A 25,887-nucleotide genomic window follows, 5' to 3' on the forward strand; every position below is an offset into this window, starting at 1 on the left:
TTTACAATCTTCTTATGAGGTAAGGAAGTATTATCACTTCTGTTTTACTGTTGGGGAACTGAGGCATAGAAAGATTTAAGTATTGTAATGTATTCAAGGCTACACAATTAACCAGTGTCAGAGGCAGGGTTAGAACTCAGAAGTTCCTGGGTTCCAGTTTTATGTTGATGGAGTAGCCTAATTTCTCCTAAGGCCCTTCATGTATGTTTTCCATGCAGCTTTTGGACTTAACTATGTTTGAGCCACACTTTTGATTCTGTATTTTTGTGCATAACATGCAACTATATAAATCTGTGGAGACATTTCCCATGGGATCACATGTCTCCAAACACCACCCCATGCTAGTGCTTGCCCTGCAGTGCCCCACCTATATGTGCTCCACAGACTGCTCTGCTCTCGAACTACAGAACAGCTGCGCCTTCCTGGTACCGATGTTCATACTTGTTCCACTGGCTCTGCTAGTTGGGATGGTGCATCAGAGCTGGCAGGTGCTGAGAGAAGGAGAGACATGGAGTTTTTTTGGAATAGCTTTGCCCTAATAGAAAAACCTATCTTCAAGGCAAGGGCACCCCAGATGCAGGTAAGAATCTTTGGTTGTGTTTGAGGTGGACGAGGGGAAAGAGAAATGCCCCTACCCCAGCAAAATGAGTGAAGTCCAGGGATAGTGATTGATTGCTGGTTTTCCAAATGCACTGGTCACTTGTGTCTGGCATATATCTGAATGATAAAAGGAAGGTGCAAAATTAGTCAGTTCGAGACAAGAGTGCCACAAATAGCTACAGGCAGAGGTTCCAGTGGGAGAGTGATTTTGTGGTTATGACACAGGACTTGGAGATGGGGGTTCTTCTCCTGCCTCTGCCATGTGACCTCAGCCAAATCACTCACCAACTCTCTGCTTCAGTTTCCCCACCTGTTCAGAGGGGGTGATAATATTTATCTACCTCGCAGGGGAAGAGGCAGGTTTTAGGATACATGCAGACCACGGGATCCCACTGCTTTTAGAGACCAAGAAATATTGAGATATATTTCAACCCCACTCCTTGTGGAGCCCTGACAGCCTAAACCAATGGGAACTGATAATTTATGATGTTTCTGTGGTTTTCCCTGTAGATCCCCTGTAAGCTACTGACAGCAAAGGACAGCAGGGGGCTAATCTCAGCTCAATCACTGACTCCCTCTGTGGCTTTAGTCAAGTCACTTAGCATCTTTGCCTGAGTTTCCCCATATTTAAACCTGTGACGTGAATACTTACTTTATCTGCCTGTAACAATTAACTAGTTAATGATTGTATAACTCTAGTCATATATATGCTCAAATTCACCAGAATGCATCCATATTCTCCGGTACCTAGTAGCCCCACAGCCTCAGTTCATTTGGAGGACAGTCCCTCAACTAACCTTTCTGAAAGCTGGCGATGATGGCCGTCCTCAGCTTGTAGCTAGGCTTCACGTCGGCTCGGAAGCTGATGATTATTGTTATTGTTTTATGGTGGCGCCTAGAGATGGCAATTGAGATCAGGACCCCATTGGGCTCAGCACTGTACATGCGCATAGAGAGAGGCAGACCCCACCCTGGCAAACTTACAATATGCACAGATAAGACAACTGGACTGGGAGAAAGGAAGAACTTAGACTGTAAGCTCTTTGGGGCAGGAACCATCCTTCTGTTTTGTGTTTGTAGTGTCTAGCACAATGGGGCTCTGATCTATGCCAGGGGCTCCTAGGCGCTATGGTAACATACATCAGTAATAATATTGTTATCTCCATTTTACACCAAGAGACTAAGTGATTGGCCCAAGATCACACAGGATGTCTGTGGCTGAACAAGGAACTGAACCTAGGTCTCATAAGTCCTAAGCCAGTACCTTAAGCACAAAACCATCTGTGTTAGGAAGGGTGTGTTTATCCCTTTGATAAACAACAAGTCAGTTAAGTTTTGAGAAGCCCTAAATGCTTCTCTGGACGTGATAAGTAAGGAAATCTATTTCAGGTTCTCCTCCTCCTGGCAGCAGAGGGAGCTCTGCCTGTGATCACGGTTCCCAAGAACCAGTGGCTTTGTGCATCTGTGTGAAAAATTGTTCTGTGGGCCTAATGCTAGCTCTGCAAACTCCGCAAGCAGTGAGGCTAAGTCCATGAATGCTCCCAGAAAGATTCTTGGATGGGCATAATTTAACCAGGCAGGTGCAAGTGCTCTTCCACTGTGCAACGCTGGAGACAACATAGGTGGAGGGTCATTATTCCGTTGCTCTTGGGACAGGAATTAGAGAACCTCATGAGTTCATAGTTTTCCTGCTGTTATTACTGAGCATGGAACATTATCTCTTCAAAAGTACTTCACGATGGGCAGCCTTTTGTTCTCTCAAAGAGGCCAGTCAGACATCGGCATGTTAAACTGTACAAATATCCCTTGCCTAGGGATTCTGCAGACACTCAACCTGTATCAGCGGAGAAAGAAACCCCATTAGGAGGAATTAATCAGACTGGTGCCTGCCATTGTCCCATTTCAAAACAGACAAATCTCTATGCATGGAGGACTGACCTGACCCAAAGCTTTCCTTATCTTTACCCTGAATAGAAAGGGAGACCAATGGATTTAATTATCATTCTCAACAGCCCTGCTTCCTGATCCAGCTCTGAATCAGGGTTATATTACATGGCAATAGAGCAGGAACCTGTTTTATTTTTCTCATCAACAGCAGAGTTATTCTTAGTAACTTGACAGGACGGATTCATTGAAGGAACAGCCAGGTCTTTCTGCTGTTGTGGGATGTTAATGAACAAATGACATTGCTAATTGTTATGTAGCTACTTAAAGCCTGTAATGAACAACCCTGAGTGCTCATTCCTCCTTCCACATGGTGTTCTCCCTTCCTGCCTCTTCATGCACCTTATTACTAGGGTGTGGCAGCTGCAGCTCCTGTTGCCCTCTCCACGACAGAATGGCAAGCGCTGCTCAAGTATTTATGACTATGTCATCTTCAAGTGGCTGGCCCGGAAATCATAAGAAAGTTACATGCTCCCCCTCCTCTTCTAGATAGAAGCCTTGGTATTTTGGAGCTGAATGGTGTGATGTCCATCTAGCACTGGGCAAATCTTGGTGGTTTGCATGGGGTCCCCAGCTCCAACTCACATTCCTTGCTTTTGTGTCCTGTGAGCTTTTCAAGTAGAAGGGCCTATTTCCTCCAAGCTTTCCACTTGGGTTTAGATGGCAACTCACAACAACAACACAGGATGCATATTGACACGCTTTCATTCTGAAGGATCCCAACACACTTTGCAAGCTAAGGTCTGGATGATTCCATGCAGAGGGGACCCCTTACTCACATGGAAAATATGGATAGCTGCCTTTATAGCAGAATCTTTCCCGATCCTGGGAGCTCGTGGTATACCCTCCAGGGCTGGGGATATGTGCATCATCGTCCCTGCTAAGCTGCTGTCCTTTGAAAAGTAAATTCAATCTATGCAGCCATATTAAATAGTTGACATGAACAGTGTTGCCGGGAAGCTGGAAATGGCTAGGGTCCCTGGAGCCAATGCAGCCACAAGGGGCCTTTGCACACAGTGACGTGGCCTCCAGCAGATTCTCATTTTACCTCTAGATCGTTCCTCATGGGGACAACACTCTCCTGCTGTGGAGTGATTTGGGTTTACCTTGTTAATTACAGTGTGTAACAAACCACGTAGACAGCTGCACGTCAACATTGCAACGTTAACCCAGGCTCTTCCCCAGGTTTTAGCCCAACTCTCCCATCCACACGGTGTACCTGGATTGGGAGGTGCTTTAAACCTGAGCTGATCTTATGGGAGCATAGATTAGACCCCAGGCTCTGCTTCAACTTGGGCTGGAACCTGCCCACTTTGCAGTGTGGACGTAGGCTAAATCACTTCAGTGCTGATAGTCCTCCAATGCCTTACCGTGATGCCTTCTGAATAGTTCTCTCACTATTGAGTGGGAAAGAATCCTAGAGTGTCTCAGCACAAGGAACCATGGGCTGTACCCTCCAGCAACACATGGGGGAGTGCAGAAACAGTGAGGACACAGTAATGCCGCTAGTACGACTTTGCAGTATGGCTGCTCAGACCCAGGCAAGATTAAAACCCAGGTGCCAATCGCCCAAGTTAACTTAACCTGAATGAGATCTGCAACCTTCTTTTGCCTCTTTGTGGGAAGAAGCATTAGTGACTGACTGGTGACAGCAAATATTACCCTAGGATATGCTGATTTTCTGCAGGTTTTGGCTACCCAGTGGCTGAAAAGCAGCCACGAGACTGACTAATTCTAGACTGTGTTTGATTAGTCAGATGTCAGTAAATGGACCTGCAGGTTCACGTCAGAAGGTTCTTGCTGGTAGCAGTGCTTATTACTAAAGCAAGGCGTTGGCTATATGGAAAATAATCAGATGCATGCAGGCAAAGCAGCACTGTCTAGCGATTAGTAGGACAAAGCTTGGGTTATCATCCTGGCAATGCTCCTAGCTCGCTGTATGACACTAGGGTCAAAGTCCCCCATAGATTGCCCTACTGAGGGGCTCTGTCCTCTCTTAGGCTCAAAAGTGGGCACTAACTTTGGGTGTCCAACTTGAGACACCATTAGCGTCTGATTTTCTGAGGTGATGAGCAATCCTAGGGCGAGGTTTCCGGTCTACTGGAGGTCAGACTAGATGATCACAATGAACCCTCCGGCCTTGGAATCCATTAATGATCTAATCGGAGGGGAAATTCACACACACCTTGTGGGAATGCTGTATAGCCAGTTGCACTGAACTAATTGTGCCCGTTGCCTGTTAGCACACATGCAGTGAAACTGCGCCTACACCCCAGGGGTTCCAAGAAACCTTGGTTATTTGCTGTTGTGGTACTGGGGGCCAGGGAGGGATGGCTCAGTGGTTTGAGCATTGTCCTGCTAAACCCAGAGTTGTGAGTTTAATCCTTAAGGGGACTACTTAGGGACCTGGGGCAAAAAAAAAAAAAAAAATTCTGTCAGGGACAGTACTTGGCCCTGCTAGTGAAAATAGCAGACTGGACTCAATAACCTTTGGTCCCTTCCAGCTCTATGAGATAGGTATATCTCCCTATATTATTTATTTGATGGTGGTTACCAGTGGACAGTGATTACTGGTGGTGTTTTCCCCTCTTTCTCTTGGTATTTCCATTCTGCCCTTGGGTTATTCCTCACCCTCAGCCCTGGAAATAGCTGTGTGTGTTACAGATCATTAACTTGGAAAGGCCCAGTCTCATCCAGGACCAGTCATAGGCACTGAGCAATTGAGAATCTGGCCCCACATCATTCTTGACCATGTTCTCTGCCTCATAATGCTTTACAGCTGTACATGCATTAGCAATTTATCAAATGATTATTAATCATACTGCCTAACTCTGACAGCTATTTTCATCAGTAGCACTCAGAGCACTTTACAAAGGAGGTCAGTAACATTAATTAACTCCATTTTTAGATGGGGAAACTGAGGCACAGAGAGTTACTTGCCTAAGGTCACCCTGCAGTCCAGTAGCAGAGCTGGGATTAGAGCTCTAGTCCCCTGAGCCTCAACCCAGTGCTCACTCCACTAGGCCACACTGATTTGGAGCAGAGTCTTGACCCATAATTTTGTAATCTGCTGTAGTCATTAAGTAGCCTAGGGAGGAAACATCCAGCCAGGTATGCACTTGCTGGGCCCTTCCCTCCTAAAGCCCAGACTCTCTCCATGCCTTACCCTTCTTCTCCAAGAAAAGAGCCACTGAAAAGGAAACAAGCCCAGAAATGCAGGGAGGCAGGAGGAAAGTCCTGCTGAGCCCTGAAATCCCGGGCAGATAATCGCTGGCTTGGCAGGGAGGAGCGGAGAAATCAGGGTTGCTTGCTTTGGGGTTTAGGACCCAGAGGAGCCAGCGGCAGGCACCAGGGATCGAGGAGGAACTAAAAAGTTACTCTCAGTGTGGCTCAGACTCTGTACAGCCTGGGGCGCTGGGAGACTCTGCTGCAGCTCGTCCTGCACCATGAAGGAGACACTGTTCAAGGGGAACTTCTGGGTGAGAGGCGTTGGGGGGACAGCTGGCCTGGGGAAAGAGGAGCTGGAATGGAGCCAGCCCCCAATTGGGCTTTTCTGGATTCCCAAGAGCCTTTTTCTCTCTCTCTAAGGAGAAGCTTAATTCCCTGGGCTGGAGCTCCCGGCTTGTCCCAGCTTTTCTGATCCTGCTTTCCTTCTGCCTCCCCTCAGCTGGAGTTGGCTGGCTGCTGCGCTGGCTCCAGGGCAGCCCCTTTAATGCATGTCAGGAGCCGATTGCCAGGGTTTGCGGGGCTGATAAATAATGTTCATGGCTAACATTGCCTGTCTGCCAGGCAGTAACTGCAGCTGGCTGGTCCTCTGTGACGTTTGGATACCATATGCTGCAGCTTTCCTCGGACGGGGTGTTCTTCGCTCACCGTTTGTGTGAGATTTGTTGTGCGCTGTCCAGCAGTGGCAGTGTGGCACCCCAGAAGTGGCTGCAGTTCTTTGGTGAGCGACACCATCCCTCTGCGTATGCACTTGGGGTGACATTCTGGCCCCACTGAAAACAATGGGAGTTTTGCTGTTAACTTCCCTGGGGCCAGGATTTCAACCCATAGGGGGAAGGGGCAGAGCATGCAGGGTCAAATGCCCTTCCAGTTTGCCCTGCAGGGAGAGAGAAGGGCTCTGTCCTCCTGCTGGGCCTGCCTGCCGGCACTCTTGGCCCCTATCCTTGGCAGCTGGGTCAGGCAGGGAGTGGAAGGGACAGGACAAGCTATAGTTACATAGCACTTCTATGGCCCCGATCCTACAAGCTGCTCCGCAAGCCAGATCCAATCGCTCCTGTAAGTGTCTCCCCACTGAGGACAGGATGCAGTCAGTTGGGCTTGGTGTGGCTGAGTGCACGAAGTAACTTGCAGGCACAGGGTAGATGATGGAAACTGACTTTCTGGTCCCTTGACATAGTCTGATCACAGGGGTAGAACCTAGGCACTCTTGCGTTTGATTCTCAGCTCTTACACTAAATTGGTGTGTGATCTTTAGGAAAGTCACTTGGGCCTGGATTTTTCCGCTGTCTTTGAATTCCTTAATTTTTGGGTGCCGAAGTGCGGAGCGGCTCCGGCTCCAGTGAAAGGCAGTCAGAGCAAGTGGGTATGCAGCCCCTATGAAAATCCAGGTGCCTGGATCTGGACACCCTAATACTGAGGCACCCAAAATCGGTGGCCACTTCTGAAAATGTTTTCCTTGGTCTTTTGGTGCTGCCATTCCCTAGCTGTAAAATGGGGCTAATGATGCCTCCCCTACCTCGCAAGAATGTTAGCCTGACTGAGAAGCACAGAGCAGCCTCCCTGAAGACTGTGCCGGGGTTGGCTGGATTAGCTGAATGTGACTGTGTTGGTTTGCAATGTGAGGTGTAAATGCTGAGTGTTGTAGTGGGTCTGTTGTCTCGGTCTGTAGCATGGCACAATCGACATGCAAATACAAGATACATATTGGAAAAAAGTATGAAAATAAGCATTGGTTTGCACCTTGCCTCTGTTTTTCAGCATAAACGACACCCATTTTTATCTTTGCTCTGTTTTGTAGACGTGCTACAGAACTTCATCTGTAGGGAAGAAGCCCTGTGAGATCCAGGGCTGTGTGTTTAAAAACCAAACCAACCAACCTCTGAAAACTGTAAATTCAAGGCCCTCCTTACCCCTAGGATTTTAGAAAGTGGGGGCGGGGAGAGGGAGAAGAGGTGTGTGAATGAGCCATGTGTAGGGAAAGTATTAGAGAGGTTTGAAAAAAACTGCCTCTGAGCAGTTTGCCTGTCTCCGATGTCATTGTGGACTAAGGGGATGTCTTGACTCAAACTTACTTTGTGGTCATCTACAGTCAAGTTAGCTAGTTTGAGCGATGGCGGCCCTACCGCAAAATAACCCAGATGGGTTGGATTAGCCACACAGAGCAGCTGCATTCCTTCTGCGGTACTCGCTTGAGCGTCAGCAGCACTCAAGCTTCCCCACCAGCCCCGTGACAGGCCAGCTACCTCAAGTTTAACGCAGCACCTAACCCAAGCTAGAGATTTTTGTGTGTGGACAGGGGTCAGGTTAGGGGCAGTGCTCGTTATACCTTGAGCTAGTGCTGCAGTGGAGACAAGCCCTTAAGTTAAGTGGGGCATCAGATCATCCCCTCCCATTTTGAAAAGCTGCAGGAGGGGGCTTCATGGGATAAAATCTCTAAATGGAGTCACCTCCTCCCCCCCTTCCCCAAACCTAGTTTGAAACGCCAGGATCATCTTCTCAGAGGCCCTGTGTCTCTGGTCTTGCCTGGGCAGCCCTCTGCTTCCTGGCTCCGTTGGAGTGCTGATAGTGTGTGTGTCTGTGTCCCCAGAGGGGCTATGCAGGAAAGGCTGGGGGCTGAAATATCTTAAGGCCCTTAGAGGCCGAAGGAGAATGATGTATGTCTTTTCCCCTGCCACTCTCCACACCCTACGAGACCCCCCAGCACGGAGTGTCCTCTACTACAGTGACAGGGGGAAGGGTATCACAAGAGGGGCCGATCCTCCCTTCTGCATGGAGAAGGGGAAATCCGTGCATGGAAGGTGCTCATGGTATTCATATAGCCCAGGGGGAGGTTTTTTGAGGCCAAGAGAAAACGCTGCGTAAACCCGCGTGCCTTGACACCCAAGGAAAATACAACAGAATCTCTCAAGTTCCCTCCTCCCCCTGGCCATACACTGCTCGCTCTCCCTCCCCTGCCTCGGGAAGGATTTACAAAACATCTCCACTGATGCTGGCTGAAAATTTTAAGCCAAAACTTTTTCCCCCAGAGAGCAAAGCTGCTTTGGCGACACTGGAATGTTTTTGGAATTTGTGTATCGTTTCTGAATTGTTTAGTTACAAAGAAACCTGAAAGAAAAAAATCTGATATTCGCACAGCTCTAATTGGGAGGCCTCAGGTCTTGGGTGTCCAGCTTGAGACCACCGAAGGCCTATTTTTCAGAAGAGCTGCCAGAAGTAAGCCTGTGCTCCAACCCCACACCCCAACCCCCTGCCCCAGCCCTGAGCGCCCCCCCAAGCCTGGAGCCCCATCCTGCACCTAAACCCCTCATCCCTGGCCCCACCCCAGAGCCTGCACCCCCAGCCCCGCATCCCAACCTCTTGCCCCAGCCCAGAGCCCTCCCAAACCTGGAGCCCCCTCCTGCACCCCAAACTCCTCATTCTCAGCCCCATCCCAGAGCCTGCACCCCCAGCCCAGAGCCCTGACCCCCTCCTGTATTCCAACTCCCAGCCCAGAGCCCCCTCTCACATGAACCCCTCATTCCCGGCCCCATCCCGCAGCCCTCACCCCTGCACCCCAACTCTCTGCTCCAGCCCTGAGCCCCTCATCTCCAGCTCCACTGGGCCACGGGCATCAACAATTCTCTTCAACTGGGTCACCAGAAAAAAGGTTGAAAACCATTGCTGTAGGAGTGTGTGTGTCTGTCATAAGTAATCTTTTGTTTCTTGGAGAAGATCTGTTTCAGTTCAGTTAGGAAGTATCCTAAATGAATAAAGCTAATCAATGGAGGTAGTGGGGGAAAGAGAAATACATTTTGTGAAATATTTTGAAAGAAATGAAAAGAATTAATTTCATTTGAAATTTCCAGTCAATTTTTTTTTAAATGAAAATGTCATGTATTTTCAAGTTTTGAAACAAAGCTTTTTGAAATTTTCAAATACTTAAAAAAAAATTTTCATTTGTGAACAGGACAAAACCATCTTTTCCCCACCCTTCTACTAGAATGACGGAGGGCGGGGTATAAAAAGTGCATATTCTTCCCCCATCCCCCTCAAAAACAAAACCTTCCCCCAAAATTTCAAAACTTTTTGTGTGTGGGTGTGTGTGTATGTAAAATACACACATCTAATTTTGGTTGAAATTTTGTGTGTGCGCGCGTGCGTATGCGCAAGTTTTCATTTTGGTCAAAAAGATAATTTTCCATGGTGGGGGGAAAAAAGTTCAACATAAAATTTTTGTTCGGTTTGACTACCCCACACATGTCAAAATGAAAGAGTATAGAATCTTGTATGGTGCATGAGCCTTGTTCATTTGTGAATCATGCAGGGCCTGATCCGGTCAGCACTTATGTCTGTGTGTTAGTCAGATCATGTGGGTGGTACCATGGAATTCAATGGCACTATTCACTCGAGTAAAGTTACCCTCAGGCTGTGTCTACAGTGGCACAGCTGCAGCGTTTCAGTGTACACACTCAGTGTAATGACGGGAGTGGTTCTCTCATTCCTGTCATTAATCCACCGCCCTGGGAGGTGGTAGCTAGGTCGACAGAAGAATTCTTCCATCATCCTAGTGCTGTTTATACCGGGGGCTAGGTTGGCATAGCTCAGGGGTGAGCCTGAGGAGCCAGAATTTACCAGTGTACATTGCCAAAAACCACAGTAATTTGTCAGCAGCCCCCCATCAGGTCTCCCTCCTTCCCCCCGCCAGTTCCTAGCGCCTCCCACCCACTGGCAGCCCTGCCGATCAGAACCTCTCTCTCCCTCCCCACTGTTTCCTGGCATGCAGGAGGATCTGGGGGCAGGAGGAGGAGCAAGGGCATGGCAGGCTCAGGGAAGGGGCGCAGTGGGAGCAGGGCCTGTGGCAGACCAAGTGGTTGAGCAGCGAACACATTGGAAAGTTGGTGCCGGTAGCGCCAGCCCCGGAGTCGGTGCCTATGCAAGGAGCCACATATTAACTTCTGAAGAGCCACAGGCCGGCCACCCCTGCAGAGCTAGAGCTCTCAGTGGCGTGGATTTTTCACACTGTTGAGAGACGCAGCTTTGTCGATGTCAGTTTTCATTGAAGATCTGTCCTCAGTCTTGTGTGTTGACAGGATTGGGCTCTGATTTGATTGCAGTAGTACTTGCGATTATTAGTCCATTCCACCCTCCTCATCCCCCTCCTTTTTCAAAATGCTCCAGTTCCAGGATATTGCTGACCCCTTTCAGCCTAGTGGGAAGTTTTACTGTGGGTTCTGAACACCTGAATGTCAAGGCTGGTAATGGACATGCAGCTAGATTCTTAATCCTGCTATTTATGGCACTTTACAAACAGACCGAAAGAGATGGAATCTACCCCAGGATGCTTACAGTCGTGTGTGTGTGTGTGTGTGTGGTTTTTTGGTTTGGTTTGGTTTTTTAACTATTTCTATATTTAGGAAGTTTTTACAGGTGTGCATATCCTAGCCATGTAAATATCAGAGCCTATACAGTAATCATTATAACAGCGAGCTTTTCTTTAGAGAAACATTATACAGTATTATAATCGCTGGATCTCTTTATTTGACAGGGTGTTAGCCGGCTACAGAGTGAGCATTTTTACACTGCCCAGGACATGGCATTTCTAGTGATTTGATTAAATTGAGTGAAATCTCTGATGATGTATTTAACAACCAGGCACATCTCTCTTAATATTCAAGTTCATCAGACGGGTGTGCTGGGTTTTTTTGCTGGTGGATATACGTGGTTTGAGTCTTGAATAAATAGTAACCAAATATCTAAGTATCTATTTGTCCTCTGTCTGTTTTGCAGGGTACATCATTGGTGCATTAATTTTTCAGTGACAGTCGCCTTTGTTTGAACCATTCCTCTAGAGTTGGACTATTTTTCTTTTTCTAACCGGAGGCTATCAGAAGCTTATCAGCTAGTAGCAGATAAGAGATTAATTCCTCATTCCCTTGTGTGTGACCATTTCTGGTGGGAAGCCCCAGTAGATTGCCAAAGGATCATTTGGTAATTAATATCCACTAATTTGTGATAGCTGATTATAAATTTCATTCAGTACCCCCTAATGCCTGCAGATGTCCACCATATCTGTATAAAATCTCCTCATTTCCGCAGCATTTATCCCCCTAATTTGCAGTTTTTCATTTGGCAGAACTTCCAGTGTAGTAAAGATGACAGGTTGAGCCGAGGATTAAAGGATTACTGTGCATTATTATTTATTTGGATTTGTGCTGTGGTAGTACCTAGAAGTGTCATTCAAGGATCGGGGCCCCTTTGTGCTAGGCTCACAGGGTGAAAAAACAGTTTGTGCCCCAAAGAGCTTATGATCTAAGTACTAACGACTGTTGATTGTCCAGGACTGCTTGGTGGGGGTGCAGATGGGTGGGGAGGGGAATGAGTGATGGAAGGAGAAGCCAACGAAGTAAGTTTAAAGAGGGATTTGTTTTTAGGTTCTCACGACTTGGCTTCAGCAGGTATCTGTGTATGGTTGCTGTGCTAGCTGTTGCATGCAGCAGACAGAGCTCCAACTTCCTCCTTTATTTTTTTCCGCTTTGCTTACGGAAAAAGCAAGAGGAAGAAGAGCTTTTCTTCACTAAACCTACTGACCATCGTTGTGTGAACGATGAGGATGATACCACAGGAGAGTAAGAACTAATCTGTCAGGCTGTGTCTGCACTGGGAAACTTGGTAGCTATATTTCTCCACTCGTGTTAGCAAGGGTGGACTCTGTAGGGTCAACCAACATCATGGCTGGTGGATAGAAAAGGGTTAACTGGGCTAGGCAACACATTGGCTAAAAATAACAAAACCGAAGTCTGAGTCCTGTTCCTGCTGGAGTTGCATTGATGGTAAATTATGACAACAGAGTTTCTTAGTTTAGACCAGTCTGAACCGTCACCACTGAATGACAGCAGGCACAGCTGTGGATGCTGATTGTCCAAAGCTGCATTCTGATTGGCTGGTGGAGCCTTCTTCATGTCACAGGTGTTTACCAATTTCCAGCTGTACTCAGCTAGGACCTTCTGGTTGATTTATTCAAAAAATCCCTATGACCATTGTGGTAAAGGAGGAAAACGTTACGGTGCTTCACTGATAAAGAACAGAAGGTCAGTGAGTCCTTCAAAGTCACTGTACCTTGTTAACCAAGCTAACCAACTTCCAGTTCATTTTGATCTGAACTGCTTATTTTGTATCCCCATCTGTCTGCCTGCATTGATACTCTTGCGTGACATTAGAATTCAAAGAGCTGCCGCAGTAAGTTATTTATGTATTGTTTTCATCTGAAAAATAGCAGCCAGAGGTGTCAGATTAGGTGGATACTATAAATACTATAAATTTACTAGTAAACACAGTTCAGATCATGCAACCATCCCTTGTCACCCGGCCTCACAGTCTCATCCTGTTTCCAGTCTCATGCACATGTTCCCTTGTCCACATGCTTTTCTTCTCTCCCCTTTGTTCTTCATGCTTTTTTCTTCACCTCTGTTCTCACAACTTTTCTCCAAGTATTGTCACTGTAGCTTATAAACAAACATTTTAAGAATGCAGCTCCTTCAAGATAATTTGTTATTCATGCATCTTGAAAGATGCTGGCTAAGTGCGTGTGATGTGCCCCTCTTGTGGCTGACTTATAGAGGATAAGTGTCTGCTACTGCTACCAGCTAATGAAGGCTCTCCTTTAGGTACAGTGATAGAGGCCTATGCTTTGAGGGTGAATGTCTTGGGTTTGCTCCTTGCTGGCGGAATTGTGGAGGGGATTGTTGCAAAACCAACCACATGATGTTATTTTCATTACCCCTTCACTCCCACCTTGTTTATCGCTTGTCCTGTTAGGTCTAAACTTAGCTTGTAAACTCTATAGGGCAGAGTGGTCTTTTGTCTCTAAAGCACCATATTCACTGCAGGCATTGTAGATATAAGCTGTGTCAGAAATTCTTAGTTATGCCCTTCACTGAGTGACCCTCCAAGTCCAGAAGCAAAAGGTCAGTTATTAATGTAAAGCTGTCTCTACAAATGGAACATACATGGAAAAGAAACCTGCTGAAGACCATTTTTTCCCCATCCTTCTATTTCCTGTTGGTCTTTCCTGAAGCAATTGCTGCCAATTGAGCAAGCAAAGTTTTTGCAACGTGTCATTTTCATCTCGTATTGTTAAGCCTCTTCTTTTATTTATTTTTTTATCACTTCCTGAATTTCTTCTTCTCCTCGCACCAGTTTCTTTCCCCCCACACCCTGACTATTTCAGGTAATTTGGCAGGCAGGACCCTTAGCTCCTAACTGGACATTAATTATAGTCTTGGGTGCCTGTAAATCAAAGCAGCAAGAAGTAAAATGATTAAATTGCTATAAAACAGACAAAGGAGGACATAGTGGAATGCAATCCTGAACCTTGAAAGCAGGGTTTTTTGTCCTCTTGCTTTGCATGTATGGGAAAATGCTTGAGTAGGAGATGTCTGGGAAAATTTTCAAATGTGCATATGTCTAACTTTCCAAACAGCTCTGTATATGTGGAATATTGCAGACCTGGATGCTAGGTGCCCTCCACTCAGATTGGTAAATGGCTCCTTGCTGCTTGGGGCCCTTAGGGGGCATGTTTTGAAATGGCTGAAATGTGAGTTTCCATTTGTTTGGAGTCCTGTGTAACTTTTGCAGAATCTGGAAACATCAGCTGCTGATTTGTCACCTTGAACTTGTTTGTTTAGAGTTTCCGTGGATAACACTGTAAAGCATTTCTGGGTTTCTGTTAATAGCTCGAGCAGAGAGCGAAGAAGGTGGTTGAGGGGTAAGAACTGAACTTGTGCTATATTAAGGCTCCCTGTATATATCATACAAGATTTTGTGAACAAAAACATTTCCCATCACGCGCTTATTAGTTTACTTAGGAATTCAGGTCTTATCTGCCTTGGAAAACTTGTTGCTGGGAAACTAGTAAAATTGTTTCAAACCAAGGGGCCGAGGGTGAAATGCTAGCCCTATTGAACTCGATGACAAATGACCCATTGACTTGAATGGGGTAGGGTTTCACTTTGAGTTGAATTATTGACGGTGGAAGGGATTCATAGTTATGCTTTTTAAAACTGATTTTCACACCCATTAAATTCCAGTGCCTAATAAACATGAGGGAGAAAGAACATCATTGTTAAATATGTACCACTTCTGCCCCTCACTAAGGTGCCAGAGCTCTCAGTACTGATCTCTGAGAGCCCCAAGAGGTCCTTTAGTAGAACTAGGGAAGACCAGACTTGACTTCCCTGATCGTTATAAAGTTTACAGATAACCAAAAAATTCTCCTGTGCCCCCCACCACAAACAACAACAAGCCTTTCAGGGGTCCTTTATTAATTGATAGCCCCCTTCATCCACAAATCCACCTCCTCTTCCATCTTCCCATTCCTCCTTGAAACTCTCCTTCACTGTGGCACCTTCCAAAACTTTGACTTTTTTTATTTTTTTGAGTCATATCAGCACTGTATTAATTTTTTTAAAAAGCAGCATTTGTACAGGAGTCGGTCATTGATCACACAGTAATTACAAGAATGGCTGTCATGAGTTAACAGGAAAAAGCTAAACATAGGCCAAGCTGCTTTTAAAGTTTACTTTGTTAGGCAGCTGGTGGACTGAGACCACTGCCTGTCAGCTTTGTCTCATGGTTTCCTTGTGCTCCCCATCTCTCTGGCTATCTGCCCCTGCTCTTGCTTGTCTTCCGGTTTGTCTGTGTGCACACCTGCACTGGTTATGTTAAATTAGTTAAATCAGTTCAAATCCCGCCAGGGCCTCTCTTACTTCAGTTGAGTGGCTCTGGTTTAATTTAAACTGGTTCATGACTAACTCCAGATCAAATGGAAACAACCCCACTCTTATAATGGAACAGGAGTGTCCTGCCCAGGGATTTGCACCAGTTTAACTATGCTGGTTTAAATTCACATTTAAGGCTCTACTGGCAAAGCCTTATACTTGCATTGGGGCAGGGACCATCTTTTTGTTCTGTGTTTTCATCGCACCCAGCACAGTGGGATTATTGCAATAAAAATAATAAGAATCATAAATAATCAGGTAAAAAAACAAGACAGAGGCACCCTTTGCATGTCACCTTTAAAATAATCCTGAATGACGATAAGAACGGCCATACTGGGTCAGACCAATCGTCATCTAGCCCAGTATCCTGTTTACCGACAGTGGCCAACACCGGATGCTTCAGAGGAGATGGTATGATGAGATTGCCTACAATGGCATCTGGCCCATCAGCAACTGCTAGTAGCAAAAATCCCTAACTGTGGGAGACAGGACACTAAATGGGGAGGGCTCTGAGTTACTGCAGAGAATTATTCCAGGTAGTGGTAAGTCTTGCCCACATGCTCGGTGTCTAACTGATCACCATATTTGGGATCAGGAAGGAATTTCCCCCTAGTTTAGATTGGCAGGGACCCTGGGGGGGTTTCGCCACCTTCTGCATCATGGGGCATGGGTCATTGCAGATTTAAACTAGTGTAAATAGTGAATTCTTGTAACTTGGTCTTTAAAGCATGATTTGAGGACTTCAGTAACTCAGCCAGAGCTTAGGGGTCTGTTACAGGAGAGGGTGAGATTCTGTGGCCTGCGATGTGCAGGAGGTCGGACTAGGTGATCACGATGGTCTCTTCTGACCTTAAAGATGATGAGTCGACAACAGAACAGGCAATCATTGAGTGATCCATCCCCTGTTGTCCACTCCCAGCTTCTGGCAGTGAAGTGTGAAGTCCCCCCTCTCTGCCTTGCTTCATTTTAGGTGCCCCCCTTTTCACCCACTCTTCTGTTTCTGGTCTGTGACTCTTGCCTTTGATCCCCTTTGGCTATTCAGAGGGGTCGGATTCCTGAATCTGAGCCTGACCATACAGCTTTGATTCTGGGTTGGATACAAAACCAGACAGAGCATTTTTGTTGGTTTTGGTTCAGAAGGAGCCAAACTATCCTGCAAAAGAGCTCAGGAGACTTGAATCCAGCCTGCACCTGAATTCGGACCCCTAGCGCTAACCTAATCTGCATCTGAGTCCTGCTACTGTCTTGCCTCTCGTTCTAATATCCAGGGTGTTTTAATCCCTCTAAATGGCTCTATTATATTTTTACCACATACAAAACAGAGTACAGAGTTGGTAGTGATTAGGGGGAGGGGTGGGAGTGTGTCATAACGAACCATTCAGGAGGTCAGAGGAAAATATTTCTAGCCCTTGTGTCAAATCCTCTTTGAAATGACAGACATTATTCATCTGACTTTGCTTCCGTAGATCTCTGTATTCAGCTTGGGAGAAGGGGAATTCTGAGGCTCTCTGCCCCATATATGGGATGCAATGGACAGGGCACTGGGCTGGGAACCAGAAGACCTAGGTTCTGTTCCTACCTCTGTCACTGGCAAACACTCAGATATCAAATGTACATCACCTGCTGTGGCAAAAATCCTGCAGTCCTCAACTGAACAGTGCTGGAGAGACAGAAACCAGGCCTGAGTGGGGGACCTTCCCATTTCTTCTTTCAGTATCATGTCTCCGTAACGTGGGGTGCTGGTGATAGGTGCTTACTGTTCTGTTTCTGGCATACTGCAGAGAAGTCAGATAAAAAACATAAATTACTCTTGCTGGAAGGTTGCAACATAACACTGTTTGAGAATCCAGAACAAAAACAGACCATAACCAAAACCAGAGAGAGACAAAGCAGGCTACTCCCTAAGGCAGTGAGACACAGCTCACCCCACTGTTTTAAGCTAGCTCTCTCCAGACTGACTTTGGTTGTGTGCTTTCCTGCAGAGCCCCCCGTACTGGGAAGCAGGACCAGTAAACCCCGTACTAATTAAGGTAACAGCCTACAATTCCAACATAGTTTTCAAATACACCACCCCTCCATTGTGACTCCAGTCACTCAAAGGAGAGTTCTGGAGACATCTGTGTCCCAGCCTCAAGGAAGATATTGCAGTCCTGTTACGTTTCCAGTAGGTTAGAAATTCTAGCTCCAATGCATTCTAGCCCCACTAGTTGAACCCATATTGCTTTCAGTGAACTCTGCACCGAACACAAACTCGCAGAGTCTCTATCTGCAAAGCCAGAGATGACTTGACCTTATTTAAGTGCAAACAGAGTTCAGCATTGAATGAACTTGGTGCTCTACAGAGAAATGCAATTTCTGTGTAACTTGCTGAACTGCTATGGAGCTGGGCCTGGAACCGGGATCCTTTCAGCTATACCCTCCCGCAACCTCTACTATTTGAGAACTCCTCTCTAGCAGGTCCCATACCCTCACTGTGGGCCAGCCACTGGAGGGCTAGCCAGACCTCATAAACCTAGTATGGGGGTGGCCAGCCTGTGGCTCCGGAGCCACATGAGACTTCTCAGAAGTTAATATGCAGCTCCTTGTAGAGGCACCGACTCTGTGGCTGGAGCTACAGGCGCCAACTTTCCAATGTGCCGGGGGTGGGGAGTGCTCACTGCTCAACCCCTGGCTGTGCCACAGGCCCTGCCCCCAGTCCACCCCTTCCCACCCCTCCCTGAGCCTGCCCTGCCCTCGCACCTCCCCCGCCTTCCCAGAGCCTCCTGCATGCCACGAAACAGCTGAAGGGGGGAGGGGGAGGTGCTGATCGGCAGGGCTGCCAGTGGGCGGCAGGCACTAGGAGCGGGTGGGGGGGGGGAGCTTATGGGGAGGCTGCTGACGTATTACTGTGGCTCTTTGGCAATGTACACTGGTAAATTCTGGCTTCTTCTCCGGCTCAGGTTGGCCACCCCAACCTAGTACGTTACAAGGGGACCATGCTTCAGGCTTGCTGTTTTTCAGTCCAAGAAGCAGTGACTGGTTTTACTTTTCTTACTCCTACCATAAGGAATGTGACTTAAACGGAAACGGCTTACGCAAATGCCAGGTCACCATGAAATAGGAAGCACTCACTGGTGGGGCTGGCCGCTGTCACCCAGGCCTGCAATTACACTTGCATGTGACTCAGAGATGTGGGCAACTGGTTTGGCCCGATTTAGAATTCACTTGAAAATCAGTCTCTCTGAGTTTAGAGCGGCACTTTGGAGCTTCTGAGGGTCAAGATTTTGTGTTTGGCACTAGGCAAGTTCTGGGCCGCTGCAGTTTTTGAATGTATCTTATTTCCCTGGAATTCTAGCAGCACAGCAACTTTCAAACGAGAATTTTGCTTGCGTAATACAGGCTTCTCTTTTGTTAGATGTTTTGAAAAAATGTAGCCTGCCCTTGGAAAGTAGCGTCTGTACATGAAGTGTGTATGGGGGTTGGTGGGTGAGTGAAGAATGTTTTTATAACATCCCAACCCTACTCAAGCTGCTCCGGTTCTCACATCTCTGAATCAGATACCCACCCTGGGAGAGCCCAGTTGCCGTCCCCAGTTAGTTAATCAGTGTAAACCCTGAGTAACTTGGGAGTCAACCATTGCTGGGGGTTGACATGGATGTAAACCAAGGCCAGATTTTTATCTGAGTCCATCACTGGCCTGTAATGTGCCTGGCTACTCTGCATACCGTCTCTCTTACCTAGCAGGATACTTGAAGATGAAGACACTGGAGGCTGACACGCTGCTCTGCAGGTAACTATTATACAGACTGTAGGCAACCGCCAGACTACCACAGGCACTCAGCAGAGCTGCATTCTCATTGTGCTTCTTAGCAAGTTCATAAGGAAATATTAAAAAAAAAAACCCAACCCCTTTTTGTAAATAAGTCAACAACGACAGGAAATATCTCGCTGTGGCTATGGATTGCCACTGCTAAGTAGCCAAGCACAGATAGTAATGTTTCCATGTTCTTCAAACTGCTTCTGAGCATGCTGTCACAGTGAAAGCCTGTCTAGATGGTTGTCCTGTCTAACGCATGTCCTTTCCCGGCAGCCAGCCTTCGGTGATCATTCAGTTTGGTGCTTAGAATTCTATGTTGGTATGGTTAAAAAGCTGGCAGTGCTACTCCTGCGTGGCTATGTTCTTGTTAATAAGTACATCTTCTCCGTGGAAAGTCCTTTGGTTATTGACAAATTGATTTAAAAATCTTGCCGTAGCAAATCCTTCTCTGCAGAGGAGATTTTACACAACAGGAAATCTCAACCCACGTGGCTCTGAAAAGCAATCACCCAGATTCTCGAACAGGAGAGGAAAATGGAGCTCGGATGCAGATGATGAGGATTCCTGAGCTTGCTGGCAGTAGCAAGCAGTATCATAGAGTTATCTGAATAACACCACTGGAAGCTGACAGTTACTCTGGATTTACCCCAACGTTACCAGACTTTTATCTGACTGTCCCCAGTGGCAGTGTAATCAGGGTATGCTGGGCATATCCTGCAGTCTTCTTACAGGAGCTTATCATCTTAATTGTCATGGCATTCCAGTTGCCTTCAGTATGTAGCATAGACCTTATGATGTGCCAGCCTAACTTTTGGTCAGCACACACAGCGTGTCCCTTACATGCCTGGGTCCACCCCAAGACACCAGGAGGAATTTGACTTCACTAACCTTTGATTAGAACCCAAACTCATCCAGGTCTTGCATGAAACCATCAACGGCGATGTTTTATTAGTGTGTAGTGGCAATAATGGCTCCTGATGCAGGGCTGTTAAGTTCTGTATCTCAAATTGAGTATTTGTTATAACCTCTGAGATCCCTTGGGCTAACCGCTAGCACAAACGGCCTCTCAAGATGAAAAGGGAAGGTGTATGAATTTGTGTTTGTGGGCACACAGGGCCTTTCCTGAGAACTAATTGTGGGCATGTTGATCTGGATCGTTGTGATGGGTTGCATGTATCTAGTGGATCTGTCCTGGCTCCAGTGCCATTCAATATTTTCATTAACAACTTGGATAATGGAGTGGAGTGTATGCTTATAATATTTATGGATACACCAAGCTGGGAGAAGTTGCAAACACTGTGGAGGACAGGATTGGAATTCAAAATGACCTCGACAAATTAGAGAATTGGTCTGAATCAACAAGATGAAATTTAATAAAGATAAGTGAGAAGTACTACACTTAGGAAGGGAAAATCAAATGCACAGCGACAAGGAATAACTGGCTAGTTGGCAGTTCTAGGGGTTATAGTGGATCACAAATTGAGTCAACAGTGCGATGCAGTTGCAAAAAAAAAGCTAATATGTTGGGGTGTACTAACAGGAGTGTCATATGTAGGACACAGTAGGTGATGGTTCCCCTGTACTTGGCACTGGTAAGGCCTCAGCTGTGTCCTGTTGTGGGCACCACACTTTAGGAAAGATGAGGACAAATTGGAGAGAGTTCAGAGGAGAGCAACAAAAATGATAAAAGGTTTAGCAAACCTGACTGTGACATCCTGCTGGTACGCAGGAGTGGGATAAAAGGCTGAAGAGAAGAACTTATTCCCAAATGAAGCTGCAGACCACAAATCCCTCTTTTAAAAAAACGACAACAACCCAGAAAACGTTTTCAATTTTTAAAAAAATGGTCGTTGTGAAAAAAAATATTTTTGTGACTGTTAATGTGTTTTTAAAGTCGTGCCTTTGCTGTTTTTCTGTTCCCGCCCGATGTTCTACTGAAATCTGTTTAGACACACCACACAGCTTTACCCCCAAACAGTTCCAATGAAATCTGCCCTGACTTTTCGACTTTGAGTGATCACTTGCAGAAGTGGTGACTCATCACAATTGGAAATTCCCCTTTTGTGTCTGGAGGTTTTTAAGAACAGATTAAACAATGATGGAAATTCCACTATGGCCCCTGGAAGTCTTCCAATGCTTAAAACTATCCTTATAATTCAAGGTTTTCCTAATAACTAACCTAAAACTCTGCTGCAGATTAAGCCCATTATTTCTTCTCCTGTCTTCAGTGGACTTGGAGGACAATTGATCACCATCCCATTTATAGCAGCCCTTAACATATTTGTAGAGTCTTCTCAGTTCTACCCTCAGTCTTCTTTCCTCAGGACTACACTTGGCCAGTTTTTTTTTTAACCTTTCCTCATTGGTCAGTGGAACAGAATACACCCTTGCATTCACACCCTACACCACTGAAATCATCTTTGTACAGTGTACGCCTTGGAAGGTATCACCTGAAAGCTCATAATTTGTTGATCAACATTGTCGTAGTAAAATATATGTGGCAACATTGTAGGTGAAGTTATAAAATTCCCTGTACAATGTTATTAACACGCGCCAAACCCCACAGCCCTGCCCAAACTAAGGTTGACAAACAGGTCTGTCCTAAACAATGGAATGTGTGCTCTGCTTAACTTGCATTTAAGCAGCAAACACACTCATCGAGCAGGAAAGGAAACAAACAAAGCTCAAACAGGTGAGAAAAAGCCAGCAGGGAACATCCCTCCACATAGACTCTGTCTCCTGGTGCACATCTGGAAATGTTTTTAAGAGGGGGACTGAAACTATAAAAAGGATGGATAAAACACCCCAAGGGACCCCTTCTCTCCTCTCTCTCTCTCTGCCCGTCACATTCACTGCATCTGAAAGGACAAAGAAAGCATTCATGGGACAATTTGGGGAGGGGTCCTGACCTACAGGGTTTGGTTAGTAGGACTACTGAAAGCGTGTGGTGAGAAACTTGGCTTGAAGTCAGGTATAGTAAACGTTTTATCTTTTATTTTCCTTGTAGCCATTTCTGATTTCTATGCCTCGTTACTTGTACTCATTGAAAATCTCTCTCTTTGTAGTTAATAAACTTGTTTTATTGTTTTATCTAATCCAGCCTGTTCAAGTTCAAGTGTCTCAATTTGGAGCGACAAGTTGTGTACATATTAGGCCAGTCTACACCGGGGGTGGGTGGGGGGAGAGCGTTCTAAGTCACGCAACTTCAGCTACATGAATAACGTAGCTGAAGTCGACGTACTTAGATCGACTTACTGTGCTGTTTTCACTGTGGTGAGTCGACTGCTGCCGCTCCCCCGTCGACTCTGCCTGCCTGTGGAGCTGGAGTACAGGAGTCGATGGGAGAGTGCTCGGGAGTCGATTTATTGTGTTTAGACTAGACGCAATAAATCGACCCCCGCCCCCCGCTGGCTCGATTGCTGCCCGCCCATCCGGGGGGTAGTATAGACATACCCTTAGTCCGTTAAAGGAATAACAGACTCAAAAGATTTGTACTGTCCAGGAGAGGGCTGGGCAATACAGGACATACATTGTTTGGAGGAAAATCTGAGATGGGGGGTGTGTTGAGGTCATCCTGAAGTATGACCAAAGCTGGTGAGAGCCCAGAGTGTAACCCAAGTGTGGCTGGCAGGCTGCAGTTACACACAAACACTCAGGATGTGGGTTGCATGCTGTTAGGCTGTTTGTGAGTGGCCCCGATGGGAGCTACTTCAGCAAGGCATTGTAAGGCTTCCAAAGTTGCTGGGCAGGGATGACACAGCTGCTCATTAGTCTTGAAACATAGATTTGCTCAGAATGTAAAGCTTTTATAGAAAAAGTTTGCTTGTCTCAGCTCCAGCCCCTGCAGCAAATATCTGGTCTCCTTGAGTTTGTACTGAGAAACCCACATGGCTGGAATAGGAGCAGACAGGGCCACAGTGACTGCTGAAGTTTACATCAGGGATGGGTTTGGTTCACTGATTGTAGAGTATATGGAAGACAGGGATACCAGAACAGGGGTTTCCAGGGGACTTTGGCCCCATCACTTTTTACCAGACATAAGGGCAAGCGACTGGGAAGGGAAGCGGGTGGAGAGGACCGAGTGGGAAGTGATGTCTTGGGAGCAAGGGGTGGCATGGGGGCAGGGCCTCGGGGGAAGGAGTGGCACTCGTCCTCCCACTTTTAGGAAGCTTCCCTTGCTCCTGATGGTTGAGGAATTTGCTGCTTATGTTGGGTTTAAAGTTAGCTTAAAAACACTTGCTGTAATTCACTCATCCTCTGATTGTCTAAGCAAAGGGCCTAACAGATTTGAAAAAACTTGAAAACCTTTTTGATGCTGGCTGTTGCTATCTCAACATTTTATTCATAAGAATGGCTATATTGGGTCAAGCCAATGGTCCATCTATTTTGCTGACTTCTGACAGTGGCTAGTGCCAGATGCTTCAGATGGAATGGACAGAACAGGGTAATATCATGTGATCCATCCCCTATCATCCAGTCCCAGCTTCTGGCAGTCCGAGGTTTAGGGACACCTAGAGCATAGGGTGTGTCCCTGATTATCTTAGTTATTAGCTGTTGGTGGATCTATCCTCCACCAATGTATCTAATTCTTTTTTTGATCTCAGTTATACTTTTGGCCTTCACAACAACTCCCACCAAGTTCCACAAGTTGACTGTGTGCTGGGTGAACAAGTATTTCTTTGTTTCTTTTAAACCTGCTGCCTATTAATTTAATCAAGTGACCCTTAGTTCTTGTTACGTGAAGGGGTAAACAACACTTCCTTATTCACTTTCTCCGTGCCATTCACAACTTTATAGATTTCTATCACATCCCCCTTAGCTGTCTCTTTTCTAAGATGAACAGTCCAAGCCCCAGACTCCTCCGGCACCACCGGACTCCTTGTTGTCTTTGTGGATACAGACTAACACGACTACTCCTCTGATACTTGAATCTAAGTCCTTTATATTTTCATATGGAAGCTGTTCCATACCTAATATTTTTTGTTACACATCTTTGTACCTTTTCCAATTCTAATATATCTTCTTTGAGATGGGGTGACCAGAACTGAACACAGTATTTAAGGTGTGGGCATATCATGGATTGACGTGGTGGCGTCTGTTTTATTATCTCCTTTTCCTAATGATTCCTTGTATTTTGTTAGCTTTTTTGACTGCTGCTGCATGTTGAGGTGCTGGAGTGTAATGTGTTGAGCGGGATAAGAAAAAACAGGTTTGGTTTCAGGAAGGAAATGATCTGGCATGACACGAGGGGCTCAGGAATGCAAGCTGGTGGCCAGGCTGCTACTGGACAAACACGCCTCTCAGCATTTAGCACTGGCCGCTATCCATGGTCAATAAAGATTTCTTTCTGACAACTCTGCCTGTCTGTCACATCTGTTATTGCTAATGAAACTGAATATTAGCAATATCAAAAAAATTAGTGATATTAAATCACAAGAGCACGTAATGGGGACTCTTTAAAGATTCTCTGGGATACTGACAAAACAATGTCAGAGCATAAGGTTTGGTCATGCCCATTCATCACACAATAAAATTAATGCCAACTCCCAATTTGCCTATTGACTTGATGGGAATCTGTGTGGTAAAAGAAGGCAGTTGTGTTTATGTCTCATCTATCAGCTGTTCGAACACTTCTCTCACAGTTGTAGCTCAGGATTTGATCTTAGGGCTACTTGATTCCAAGATCGTTGGAGCTTCATTACATTAGAGGTGGCTGGGAAATGGAAATCCCTCCCTGCAAAAAAAAATTCACATTTTTTAGGGAAATAATCATTCTGAATTGGGACAAAAAAATCCAAAATTGTTCACAGGAAGGGATTTCCAGAAATATTGTACTTTGGGAAAACCCAAGTAGAATTTTTTTTCTTCACAGCTCCCTTTCTGAAAGGCTCTTGTCAATTTCAATCCCTGATTGAAATTAACAAGAGCCTTCCAGGGAGGCCATCATTTTGATCTTTTTGATGGAAAATCAAAAATTTTGTGAAAAGAGCATTTTTTGTTGGACCAATGGCAAATTCTTGACCAGCTCTAAAAATGACTTAGAGGCTGAGGGAAAGGAAATCTCAGTTGCTTGCCACGTAAATGTTTCTTTCCAGCTAACTTGTAGTGCAATATTTGTGCTGGTCCTTGTAGGAGGTTGCTCACCTCCCTTCTATGCTAGAGGGACAGTAACTGCACCAAGGCCATTTGAATGGCATCTACAGAATCAGTGTTGGTATGGAGAGGAATTGTTTTATATCCCTGTGTGTCATTTCCTAAATAAGTGTAATGAGATGAAATGTAGGCTGAATAGAACTGGGTGGGAAATATCTCCCCTCTCTTCATTCCACCTTAGGATAAAATAGACCTTTTAAAGTTTTTCAAGGTAGAGAGACAAAGCATAAATCCCAGAATAGCTCCATAGCTTGGTGGCTACTCACTTGGGAGGTAGGAAGCCTGGGTTTAAATTCCTAGCTTGATGCAAATGCTATTTTACTGGCCAAAATCGACTGGGTAGAAACCCATCTATAAGGTCTTTTGTAAAATGGCTTTGTGATGGGATGTACAAACCCCAGACAAATCAGGAAA

General features: G+C 45.9%; 1 protein-coding gene across 1 annotated transcript in view; it reads left to right on the forward strand.

Annotated features, from left to right (window-relative positions):
• The first annotated feature begins 3,986 nt into the window (after positions 1-3,986).
• The window catches only part of PSTPIP2 (proline-serine-threonine phosphatase interacting protein 2), a 62,089-nt gene continuing 40,188 nt past the window's right edge, over positions 3,987-25,887 (forward strand). The window contains exons 1-2 of the mRNA XM_030567989.1: positions 3,987-4,085; positions 5,868-6,023. Of these exons, the coding sequence (XP_030423849.1) occupies positions 3,987-4,085; positions 5,868-6,023 (255 nt within the window). The remainder of the gene's footprint in view (positions 4,086-5,867; positions 6,024-25,887) is intronic.

This window comes from Gopherus evgoodei, chromosome 6 (assembly GCF_007399415.2).
Source record: "Gopherus evgoodei ecotype Sinaloan lineage chromosome 6, rGopEvg1_v1.p, whole genome shotgun sequence".
NCBI classification, from domain to species: domain Eukaryota; kingdom Metazoa; phylum Chordata; order Testudines; family Testudinidae; genus Gopherus; species Gopherus evgoodei.